Raw genomic sequence first — 13,567 nt, forward strand, 5'->3', positions numbered from 1 at the left:
TTTTGGCTTGATAATTAGTTTTTAGTCATTTCAAAATGGATGACTGTAGCTCGGAATCAAGCATATCTGGGGTGGCAAAGACGCGTAAACGGTCTTTCTTCAAGTCTCCTCTGGCTGTCGACGGTATATCTGCTTCCGATACTGAGACAGAAGAATCGGTCTCAAGGAGGGAAACTGTGAAGAAAAAGACGAGTTCTCATTGTGTCGGTATTGGTAAGGCCAGGAAAGCATTAAAGGAGGCTAAGGAAGAAGCGGAGGAAGTTGCTTTTGAGAGGCACTTACGAAGTAAGACCTTTCGCAAGGATGTCGGAAAGAAGTCTGTGATTAAACAGAATTTTCTTCTTGATGGAGACATTGAATCTCTGGGAGCAGAAGAAATACGACAGAGAGCGGAGATAAGCACAGCTAAGCTCCTGGAGTTTGCTAAAAATCCAGGGAGTCTTATTGAAACTAACTCTGACGATCTGCAAAAGGTGGCTGCAGACCTGCAGGAGATAGTGAAATGTTTAACGTCTCGTTCAGTCGCAGAGGAGACTCGCCGCCTGCAGGCCGATAATAAACGACTGCGATCTCATGTGGCTGATCTGGAAGGATCTTTAAAGTCACTGCGCAGGGAGTTCTCTGAAAGATCAGCTCTTTCTTCTTCCATAACTAACACCTCACAGGATCCAAATTTTATGAAGACCCTAATAGATGAGATACAAGGTGGGGTTATGCGCTCGGTGGGAGCAATGATTGATGCCAAATTGGCGGGAATGGAGGACCGGTTATTACCAAGAACTGTCATTCGTCCACCCCTTGCAGCTTCAAAAGAAAGAGAGCAAGAGAGACCCGTTGGGTCATCCGTCAATGTGCTACCTGATGCAGGTTCGAAGTTGGGTCCGTCTATTAAAAAAAGGGTCACTGGTAATCCAGTTCAGGTGCTTGAGGGTCTTTGCCCTACTCCAAGTTGCTCCCAGGAGCAAGATGGTGCCTGGACGTCAGTTGTTGCGCATTCTAAGCGCAAAAGTAAGATGGATATATCGACTACTCCTGCGGACATTGCAACTGTGCAAAACCCTTATCTAGCACAGAACAATTCAAATAAGACGACAAAGGCGAAGGTGATGGAAGCCCCAAAAAAAGTTAAACTTTCTGCACCGCGATCTGCTGCGGTTGTCATTAAATTGCAGCAGGAGGCAGTAGATAAAGGTGTAACATATGCGGGTATCTTAAAGAAGGCTAGAGACAATGTCGTATTAGCTGAATTAGGCGTAAGTGAAGTCAGAATTAGAGAGACTGCAACAGGAGCCCGAATCATTGAGATACCTGGAACTCAAAGTGCGGAAAAGGCTAACCAACTTGCTGAGAAACTCCGCAGCGTTCTTTCAGAAGATGTGAGGGTAGATACGCCGGTGAAGCGTGCAGCTCTTCGTATTGGGGGGCTGGATGATTCCGTGTCTGTCCAAGAAGTCATTGCAGCAATAGCTGCAAAGGGTGAATGTGAGGCGGACTTGATTAAGGCGAGCACTCTTGTAAGGGGCCAAGGTGGAAACAATGTAGTTTTTGTGCAATGCCCAGTCACTGCGGCAAAAAAAGTTACTGAAGGTAGATTGCTTGTAGGTTGGAGTTCAGCTCACATTCAGGTGGTAGAAGATGGCCCTCTACGATGCTATAAATGTCTTGGTTTAGGCCATATTAGTGTGAAATGTCCGTCAGGTGTAGATCGTAGCACTTTATGTTTTAGATGTGGAAAGAATGGACATCACTCTGCAACATGTACAGCTGCTATAGCGCACTGTGCTGTCTGTGGCGATGCTGGTAAACCAGCGGACCACATAATGAGGGGAAGAAAATGTAATCCTCCGGTTGTGAAGGCAAAGATGGCGCTTTTGGCTAGAGGGCTCAGCACTGTAAATCAGGCTTTGCCTCGGGAGGATGATATTATGTCTCAATAATGGTTAATAGGGCAAATATAAACTTTCTTCAGGCGAATATAAACCACTGCGCTAGGGCACAGGACCTTCTCCTACAGACTAGGGCTGAATGGGATATCGACATTACTGTTGTCTCGGAGCCATATTTTGTACCTTCACTATCTCATTGGTTAGAAGATTTGACTGGCCTCGTCAGTATAATTGCTCGTCCTGGTGGATATCCTCTTATTTTAAAAGATCAGGGAATTGGTTATGTAGTGGCTGAGTGGAACAGCCTCTTAATAGTTGCAGTGTATTTCTCTCCTAATAGAGAACTATCAGAGTTTCTTACTTTTCTTGACAACTTATGTCTCCCAATTCAACGAGCACAATTGCCAGTGATAGTATTAGGCGATTTTAATGCCCGATCTCAAACATGGGGTGATACTCTTACTAATGATAGAGGTAAGGCTGTAGAAGAATGGTATATAGAATTGGGACTTTTTCTGCTTAATAGAGGGAACATTCCAACTTGCGTACGGTCGCAAGGGCAATCCTTGGTCGATTTAACATTTGCTTCACCAAGTATAGGATCCTCTGTGCAAAATTGGAGGGTTGTGGAAGATATAGAGACTCTCTCGGACCATCGCTATATTAGGTTCAATATTTTTAAATCCCAGATATATGAATCGGATGTAAATAGACAGGTCTTCCCACGATGGGTTCTGAGCAGTCTAAATAAGGATCTAGCAGAAGAGGCGGCAATTGTACAAGCCTGGTGTTCGCCTGCTATTCGGCCTACGGATGTTAATGAAGCAGCTAGTCATCTTCGTCATGCGGCAAAAGCGATTTCTAACGCCGCCATGTCAAAATGGAGGCGCCAGCCACCGCGTAAAATGGTTCATTGGTGGAACGAGAATATTGCCCACTTACGTCAAGTGTGCAACAGTGCTAGGAGAGCATATCTCCGCAATCGCCGTAGACATTTGCGTGATTCTACTGAAGAGCAACGACTTCACTCTCAATTTGTAGAACATAAGAAGGCTCTCCAACTAGCTATTAGTCAGGCTAAGGATAGAGCACATAATGAATTTCTTGAAAGTCTCAATCGGGATCCTTGGGGGCGGCCATACCGTCTTGTACGAAATAAATTGCAGACAGGAGGTCCTCCACTAACTGAGACACTCCGTTTAGACTTTGTTGCCAGAATTGTATCTGAGCTATTTCCCGCTGACCCCAACATAGTTCCTCCTCGCATGACATCTGATATGAGACCAGTAATAGAAGGAGATATTCCCTTGGTTAGTGATGTGGAATTTTCAGATGTAGTCGATCGTATAAAAAAACGTAGGAGAGCCCCAGGTCCAGATGGTATACACGGGCGTGTATTGGCAATTGCTGTTGAATATCTAGAGGATGAAATGCGGGAAGCATTTAATGCTTGTTTTCTTACTGGACAATTTCCGCAACTATGGAAGGAGGGCCGTCTATGTTTATTGCGCAAGCCTGGCCGTCCGCAAGACATTTCTTCAGCATATCGGCCAATAGTTTTACTAAATGAGGTGGGTAAACTGTTAGAAAGGATAATAGTTTTGCGCCTAAGTCAACATATATCTGGAGTTGGTCCAGACTTAGCAGACGCTCAGTATGGATTTAGAGTTGGACGGTCAACAATAGAAGCCATTGGCGCTTTGAAAGATTTTACTATGGAGGCTGTCCGTAGTGGAGGGAAGGCCCTGGCAGTTTCTCTGGATATTTCCAATGCTTTTAATAGCTTGCCGTTTACAGTCATAATGGAGGCGTTTCTATAGGGTGCCCCTCTATCTTCAGAATCTTGTTAGAAGTTATTTAGAAGATCGTAAGATTCTGTATGTAAATGATTTAGGACAGCTGATTCGGTGGCCAATGAAATGCGGGGTTCCTCAGGGCTCAGTATTGGGCCCTCTTCTGTGGAACATGGGATACGATTGGGTGCTTAGGGGTACGTTGCTACCTAAGTTAAAAATGATTTGCTATGCAGACGATACTCTTATTGTAGCGCAAGGCAGAGACTTCCAGGAAGTGGTACGTCTAGTAGAAGTTGGGACTTCATTAGTAGTTGATAGGATTGGCCTACTAGGACTTAAGGTTGCTCTTGAAAAGACTAACGCGCTTTTATTTCACGGGCCAAGAGGTGGCCCACCTAAAAGGGCATCAATTATTGTTAATCAAGTTAGAGTGTCGGTGGGTCGTAATATGAAATATTTAGGGCTCATTCTTGATGGTAGGTGGAAGTTTGAGGATCATTTTAAGGCCCTTGGTTCGAGACTGGTTGGTGCAGCAGGGGCACTGAGTCGTCTGCTTCCGAATATAGGAGGACCTGACGAACGGTGTCGGAGGCTGTACTGTGGGGTCATTTCTAGCATGGCACTTTACGGAGCCCCAGTGTGGCAAGACTCCCTTACTTTGAACAATAAAATCCTTCTTAGGAGACCGCAAAGAGTTATGGCAAGAAGAATTATTCGTTGTTACCGAACAGTGTCTTTCACCGCTGCTTGTGTATTAGCTGGCACTCCACCTTGGGAGTTAGAGGCTGAGGTTCTCACTGCTGTGTACCATTACCGGATGGAGCTGAGGGCTGAAGGTGTTTACACTGGTGTTGGGGAAGTTGAGGATCTGAGACGATTGGCGCGAACAGCTACAATGCAGAAGTGGTACCAAAACTTAGCTGATCCAATAGCAGGGCATAGAACGGTAGAGGCTATTCGTCCAGTACTTAGTGACTGGGCAAACAGAAAAAGTGGTACCCTTACCTTTCGTCTTGTGCAGGTAATGACAGGACATGGATGTTTTGGGCGGTACCTGCATGACATAGTGCAGCGGGAACCAACAACTAGCTGCTTGGACTGTGGCGCAAATGATGACACTGCAGAGCATACGTTGGAGGATTGTCCACAGTGGTCTCAGTTGCGTCATAATCTTTGTTCTGTGGTGGGTTATAATCTTGCTTTACCTTGTGTTGTAAATAAAATGCTCGGCAGTGACGAGGTATGGAATGCAGTGGTATCCTTCTGTGAGCATGTAATGCTACAGAAGGAGTCAGCAGAACGAGAAAGGGAGCGCTTTAGGACGAATCCTAGGGGTAGAAGACGGGGAGGAAATAGGAGAAGATATGCCCATCTCTTACCTCCTATGTAGTGTATTGCACCGAAGCTTTTTGAGTGTATTATGCCGTTGAGGTCCCGGTAGAATGCGATAGCGACCCCGGAGCCTCTGTAACGCGGCTTTGTAGGTATTTGTCGAGGTGTTTTTAGTGGGTATTGTTCACCCAGTCTCTGAATAGCAGAGATTTTGGTGTGGGTCGAGTCCCACATACCCCTGCAACTTCCTAGGGCAGGGGATGCGCAAATGCATTTCCACCTCGAAAAAAAAAAAAAAAAAAAAAAAAAAAGGTTTAAGAAATTTTATGATCCACCCGAAATTAACACGTAAAACCATTCTAGTTACAAAACTATTAATTTTTTAAACATTACTAGAATGAAGGCTTATTAATCTTTATGGGGGTTCCGTGCAGATCTTGATAATTGTTCGCTTTGCTTCGTCCAGTGTAAAGTGAACCTTATTTAATAATTTTTGAGCCTATATTCATCAAGCACATGTATTTGGAAAGTGAAATGGGCGCGCACCTGATTCTTTACATTGCTCTTTTTGATTCAGTGAGAGTGGTCTAGATGCGATAATTGCGCCGGTAGCGAATCCGTGACGAGCTCTGCCCGTCGGTAACCACTTGGCAACACGACTAAGAATCTGTAGAAATACAAATAAACAAAACACGGCTAGAAACATTTAGTATTTAATATTTTTCAATAGGTCCGCTCCTTAGATTTCCGTTACTGTTTCATAATCATTTGTCAATCTAATAAGCAAGTACGTGATCAGCCTCCTGTGCCTGCCCCACACCGTTTACTTACTTTTTGGGTCTAAGGCAAGTCGGTAAAAAAAACATGTTTATTATGAAACATAAGATTGATGACTCATTCCACGTCATTCATTAAAGATTCAAAATCTAAAGGCATTCCTACTCATCGACAAAGAAGACAGATGGTGTAGGCCGAGAGAAAAATCCGGCGATCATTTTCTTCACCGTTCGAGCGAATGTTAAATGCGCACATTGACAGAAAGTCCATTGATGCACAGCCGGGGAACGAAGCTGCAACCTCAGGGTTGAGAGTCGCATGCCGAAACCACTATCCTGCTGCCAGATAAAATGTATTTAACTGTTAGATTGAATAAAAACATTAGATTTTGGAAAAAGAAAGCTGCTGTTCCTATGTACTAAAGGGATTCATGACGCGAAGTTTAAAAACTTTCCATTTCCATTTAGAGCATTTAATTGCTGTGTAATATCAAATTAATAGATCTATTATTCCAATGTCAATAGTGCGAAAATTCATTAACAAAAGTCGTGATTCAATCGATATTTACACTATTGTTATGGTTCTTCAAACTTGACATCGCTTTGTTGTTCTCTCAATGTGAAAGTGACACTTTGTTGATTTTCCCATTATTCTCTTTGACTTTTTTATCTACTGAAGTGTATATTGATCGTGACTTGAATCTTTAAGCTGCAAAAATTTTGAACTCATAATTGTATGAACACTTTTCCTTTTATTATTGAGCATATTTTTTTATTCATGGGTTTTTATTAAATAAATATCTGTGGATATTTGTTATATAATAAACGTCAATATTAAAATGATATCGGATCATAAAATAGCGCCGAAGTGTCACTTGTCAGTAACTCATTGTAGGAGCATTTCTCCGACTTTCACAAATCCTCGCATGTTAGCCAAATAATTAATCTAGTGACTCGTGCGCAGACTTAAAGGCGCGCACACTAAACTTGCTTATAATTTCGATGACACTCGGATAAGGATTAAAATAATGATATGATACATTTTGACTTCTATTCATTAAGTATACTGTTAACACCCAAATTGTAGCACAACACACATTCTAGTTTTAATTTATGAGATCGTAGATAGAGACTTAACGAAGGTCTCTCTCAAATCTGTTGTTGACATATGAAAGTCATACTTAGTGCTAAAATCTCTCTTAATTCCGTTTTAAAAATTTGGGAGACAAATTCAGAGTTTAGAGCCAGAGCTTGACTCCGATTCTTATCCTAAGTACATAAATAGAGCAACATAGTTCAATTAAAAAAAAACATTGCTGTTTCATCTCTCCATCTAAATCGTTATTTAAATGTTTAAATTAAAAAACCGTAATTATTCTACCATTGTCAAATATCCTGAAAATTATGAACAATATGGTTGCCCTAGTTATAGCATGCGCCGTTGAAAGTGCAAGTCTTCCAGTTCTCACGGCCTCTTCAATCGATATTTAATCGCATAGTTTACACTTTCGCGAAATCAACTCATACGAAAGTATCGAATGTGTGTGAAAAAAGATCTATGACCAATGTTCTTTATGAGGCAAGGTATGTAAAAAAAAGAAAGTGATTGCAATTTAAGCGTGAAGTACATATCTAATAATATAATGTCAGATCCCTACGGAATTAAGTAATGCGTGTAATCAAGGTTTTGATCGATTTATCTTCGCCGTCCGACTCCTTTGATTTTTAGATGATATCTTTGACGTCTTCGCCGGTAATTTTTGATAGTTTTGCGTATTTGGCAATTGCCTTTGATCTGTTTCATACACCGCATTTCTTAAAAACCAACTCTGCTATGACTTCTATGCTGATTTAGTTATTTCAAAGCCAAAAGTGACAGGCTTTAGTCGAAATATACCTATGGTAGATACATAATATAGTAAATGAGAGGACGCTTGCTTAATAAAAGTATAAATATATATATTTTTATATATTACATGTACAAAAATTTGTGTAGGTTATGGTTGCCCGAGATGTATCTAGGGACTAGCGTGTGTACGATAAGCTACCTTATTAATAATTCGTTTTTAAATATATAAAAAATATAAAACATTTATTTTAAAGGCACTTAAAATAAATGTTTTATATTTTGTTTGCATCATTCAACGAAGCAAATTAAAACTATTAATAACTTTTTTGTGTCTTTACAAAACCTTTAAGAATATTTCAAATGATATATTAATTATATATCCTAATTAATATATCATTTGAAATTATCCTAATTTATTACACATAAAAAGACCTCGGATATATGTAGAATTCACATTAGAAATCATTTTTTATTTATATTTTAAATGCTTATTCAAAATCGGTCGGCAAATAAGGATCCCGAATTGTCATAAGAACATTGTATATAAGTTTTTTATCTGTAATGTAATTTATTCAAAAGATTTCGGACCGGACAGGCATTATCTCGAAGGCGTTAATGCAGCGGCTATTAATTTCCATCAAAAGACGAAGCAATGTATAAAAACAGTAAATCAAAAGGGTATAATTGATGAAGTGATACGTCATCTTAATACAGCTTTATATGGAGTTAGGGAGAATAAATTATGTCAATGCGAGGTGGATATCATTATGACGTGTGGTTTGAGTTACAAGCGGCCGTAGAAGAAAATAGACTGGCTATTCGATAGAATCAGCGCTATTCTTAGATAGATCTTTAATGTCTGAGCGCATGACCGTGTTATCATTTGTTTCTAATAGACTTTTATCGTTTCTTTGATTCAATGAATGTTCATTGGTGCACAGATTGTCATAGAACCTGCCTAAGGGATACGCACGCTAAAAATGATACCACTGATAAGTGTGACTCGTATATGAAAAACATATAGGAAATTATATTTTGTAAAATCGAATTATCTTACAAACTAGTGTGTCACTGTTTATGAGTAGCTATCACTATAGTTGAAGTGCTTTAATTATTTAAATCCCTAATAATTTAATGTTATGGAGTAATTTTCTAATTAAAAAGCCATCTCTAATAACTTAGACCAAGCATAAATAAATAACCAAACCGCACCAATCCCAGGACGGTTTTACGCCTGTCCACAGTGAATTTACGATTGTTAGGGAAATAACTCCCAGATTTAGCGTTAAGCTCTCGTGCTCTATGGTAAGACGGTAGTCAGGAATTCCAAATTTGAAATGTTTATGAGGTATCTTTGTCCGGTTGACTTTAATAGAGGTGGGTAGTTTTTTTGTGTTACATTGAGTGGAATGTATGAACAATTTATGTTATTTAAATAATTTCAATGTACATATATCAATGGTAATACGTAGTATCCAAATAATAATGATGAGTTTTTTTTATAGAACGACGGATTTGTTGATATTGTCATTGGCCATTGACTGTTCTATAACGCTGGTACTATTGAAGGAAACGTCTAGGGAAATTCCTGATTGCGTACCCGAGATCAGAGATCTAGCCTAGCTATCAAAACTGCTAATATAAATAAATAAACTGCTAGCTAATATACCAATGAGCCATTTTTAAGTACTAGACTAATCAGCTCCTAAAGCTCTACAAGGCATTATGAATAATCCCCCAAATTTGTCACATCACTACTAATATTTTAAAAAGAAACTGTTTGTGAGGGGATATCTTCTGATGTACTAAACCGATTAAGAAACTTATTTTACCAATGAAAAGGCTTTAATTTTAAGATCTTTATCTTTATCTATATCCTATTCTGCGTATTAACCACCGAGTAACAGGATTTCGCGCCAAATCATTATAGCTTAATTACATAAATATTTTGCGATCATAAAAAAATCATTTCAATTGACAAATGATGTTTGTGACACTGAAAGTATGAAGCAATGAAAATAACAGCGAAACATGATAATTCTAGTCAATTCCTAAGCGAATGTGATATTTTGTCCCGGAAAACTTTAAATAATATTGTGCCGCAAAAAGGCAAAATATTATTTAAAGTTTTCCTAAAATACAGAACCACGATTCTCATTTCTATAGCAAATATATCACAATATTTATTTGTAGTCTGTCACATATTAAAATATATGATTGATGTTCAAGAATTGCGGGTCAAAGTTTACTATAGGCAGTTCATTGAACCCTCTCATTATTTAATGACATGCCAGTGTCGACGTACTGTCCGCAAAAAGTGTACAGTTACCGTTTGTGATGGATGCTGTATCTACGATCTTTGTATACAACTGGTTTGTTATATACTATGTTTAATTCAAATGACACGTCAAAAGTCAAATATGCATTAAAAAAATTCAATATATATTTCTTCCAGGCAACCCAAGCATGGAAAAATGAAAGAAAACCCTACTAAGGGTAAAGTAAAAGAAATGCCTTACTAAATTAACAAAAATAGTAACATGTTACACTAGAATATACAATACTAAACTTAAATGCTATATGCTTAAATAGGGTTAATGAATGAGAAATGAGAAATGCTCAAAAAGAAGATTCTTGAACAATTATAATATTGTTACTGGTACACACATATTTATAAAAAAATATGATTGAAACAATCGCATGTCGTATTGGGGACAAATAACAAGAAATCCATAATCGTAAATATACGGTAATTTGCATTGATAACCAAAAACACCTGATAAAAACGAATAATTTGACCTTTCATGTGTTAGGTCAAAGAATTAATAAAACAGGTTGGACACGATTTTGCAATTGACAATGAACTTAATTATTAAACAGCCAGTATTGTTGATGTTTTGTTAATTCTTTATTAGCTTGCGAAGTTTACAACCTTTTACGAGCTAAATGACCGGAACTTAATAATGTGAATGATACCAATATAAAAATATACTTCGAAGGATTGTCGAATTTTGGTTCTGTACCAGTGTCACTCGACTGTGCTTGACGATTTTTTTGTACTAAAAACTGTGTAATAGAAGAATTTAGTTACCATACTCATTAACACTGTTTAATATAAAATTGTCTTGTTTCAGGCAAGTCGAAAGATATCAAAATGCGGGTACCTCTTCGTCGCGCCGGGCTGGGACTTCTCCAATCCGCTTTACAGGACAAAGGTTTGTATATATTATATATTATATGTTCACAGCAAAATCTTTCACGACTTATGAAAGAAATAATATAAAAATGTTGTGTATTTTTTATCACATAACCACGTTTGGAGTGACATTTCATTTGTCTCATTGACAAATTTTTATTCGGATATGTGAATATTGTTGCGTCAAAAGTGGGAATATAGCAAAATTTGACCAAAAATTTTGTGTATCGTATGTAGGTATAAATAAATTTACACACATAATTCTAATAATAGCTTAAAAAAGGTAAGCTCCCAGTCGCAAATGCGGTAGATTTATTTATTGAATATTTAAATTTTGTTGATTTTTAAGGCTCTAATGGTACTAGTAAAATTAGCAAAAAAATCACCATTAGATTCCTACAGTACCCCTAATGAACGTTGATACTTGATTCCGTCACGTTTATTGTTGAGGGGAAGCAGGTAACAATTTTAGGTACTGTCTTAAGCAAAAAAGTATAAAACAAAAACATTATCGTCGATAATAAATATGTCTGATTCAACGAAACAAAAGATAATTTTGTATTAGCCTTCCTCGAAATCTAACTCGCCTTTTTACTTTGAGATATGAAAAACAAACATTGAATGAATTGCCAATTTCAAGAATAACTTTTGAAATGACCTTTAGCAGGAAATCTGACATGATCAGGAACCATGTAACGAAACTTCGTGCTTCGTAAATTTTGGACATCCTTAAAAGAAATAGAGATAGGAAATTTAAAAGGCGGCCCGATGAAATCATGGAAATGGCTAGAAAGACTAAGACATGGACGAGATTGGTATACAATAAAAAAAAATTGAGGATAATGAGAAATGCTTGTAGGCACACAAACTCTATTTCCGTAGATTAAAAAAAAAACAATAACTATGGCTAAGGCTGGGATGTCTGAAGGTAATTCTCGACCCTTGTTACCCCAGGAAAATCGATTCATAGATCGAAGTCGACTATGATGACTGCCATATGTCAAAAACGTAATTAATTATGTCTTATGGTAGTGATATTGCGTTCTCTGATCCTTACTCAGAGTCTTCTATAATAACTCCTTATTTATAAATTTCATTGACAGGAAAATAATAATTTTAATCGAATTTAAAATCCAATTACGAAAATGAAAGTGTCACGCAGCCACTTATCGTAATATTATCTGATAAAAAATTAATAATAAAGTAGCGAAATAATGCATTCTTTTTGCGAATTTAGTTCAAGACGTCATTTTATCATAATTTATAATGATAACATTGAATTTTATCACAATTACGGAAAACTTTCGCCTTTTTGCAATCACACATAATTTTACTTATTTCATTAAAACTATTGTCAATATTTTTAAAATGATAAAACTTCGATAAGGTAATATTGCACTTTAAGGTCTTTAAACTCATAAAATCAGCTATCAAAAGTCAATTCACTTGACTCTTATAGGTTTTTTAAGAGTTCCACAACCTTTCCGATTTGTGAGTACTTGGCAATTAGTTCTAGTTCTTATTTTGAATAAAATAAATTATGAATATTTCATACTTCTTTCGGTAATTTTCTTCTGTTTAGGAACAATGTCTTAAGGTATGATTAAAACAGTAAGGTCTAACAATAAGTTATATCCATGAAATACGACCTTTATTAAGTGGGAAAAGCATGTTCAAGAAGTGTTGACAAAGAAACCGCAAAGAACTATTTTACGAATCATATTTGAATAGAACTGGCGTGGGCATTTTTGCCTACATAAAATATTATTCTAAAGATAATTATTTAACATTGTCTCCGGTTGGACGATAGTACTACTAAACGAATACAACAGCGAATTTATTACATTATTTACATTATTCGACGTTTCGAGTGCTTTTCAGCAATCATGGTCTCCCACTTCAACTTGACAGATAACTTGGCGTTAAGATTAGAGTTTATTGAAATCTTGGCAACATTAAACATCATTTAGCCTGTCAACGCCATCTATTGCCACGAATTATTAACATATGCAATATTTCGCTGAAATTTAAATATTTTACAAAAATATAATATTTTGTACGTTTCTTCTTAAATTAGTTATAACACAACAACGATGTTCTTGTCTCATATGTATTTTTAATAAAAGTCGAAATATTACATTGATGTTGAATTCAATATCCCATCTCTCAGTCTATATCAAAACTGCTCGATCGCGATAAAGCCCGACGGGGGTCGATACGGCGCCAAAAAGTGTCAAAAAAGACCTCAGGCGCGAATTTAACTTGAATTATTAATCACAACAATTGCAGGACTTTATCAATTCGGTCTTCGGGAACAGGGGATGTTTTTTTCCTTTTTGGGTTTGTTTGCTGGGTTGAATTGTTTGCCTCGTGCAACACTCACGGCTTACTTTTCGTTTATTTCATGTCTGGGAGTTACAAAAAATATTGCAGAACTGTGTATGCCGTCCCTGTGACGGCCCAGGCAGTATTCGGAAAATTGTTATACACAATCTCAGATCATGATTTTTCTTTGTTGCAAATGCAAGGAGCATTCTATATTTAAATACTTTTCATATATTGTACTGTAAGTACACTATTTCTTTATTTTCAATTGGAAACGTTTTTATTTTACTGCACCAAATAATAAATGTTTTTGTTTTGAAGCTATGTAAATGTATAAAACAAACGAGCCGGGACGCTCAAAAAGGGCAGTCATCGCAGCCCATAGACACCCAGTTTTAGTGGGTGAG

At 37.5% G+C, this 13,567-nt stretch overlaps 1 protein-coding gene across 3 annotated transcripts in view; it reads left to right on the forward strand.

Moving 5' to 3' along the window:
- LOC110997415 (protein outspread) overlaps nucleotides 1-13,567 on the forward strand; it is a 220,842-nt gene that overhangs the window by 95,272 nt on the left and 112,003 nt on the right. For all 3 annotated transcript variants that reach the window (XM_022265571.2, XM_022265573.2, XM_022265572.2), the window contains exon 2: nucleotides 10,774-10,854. In XM_022265571.2, the coding sequence (XP_022121263.2) occupies nucleotides 10,774-10,854 (81 nt within the window). The remainder of the gene's footprint in view (nucleotides 1-10,773; nucleotides 10,855-13,567) is intronic.

Source organism: Pieris rapae, chromosome 11 (genome assembly GCF_905147795.1).
Source record: "Pieris rapae chromosome 11, ilPieRapa1.1, whole genome shotgun sequence".
Lineage (NCBI taxonomy): Eukaryota > Metazoa > Arthropoda > Insecta > Lepidoptera > Pieridae > Pieris > Pieris rapae.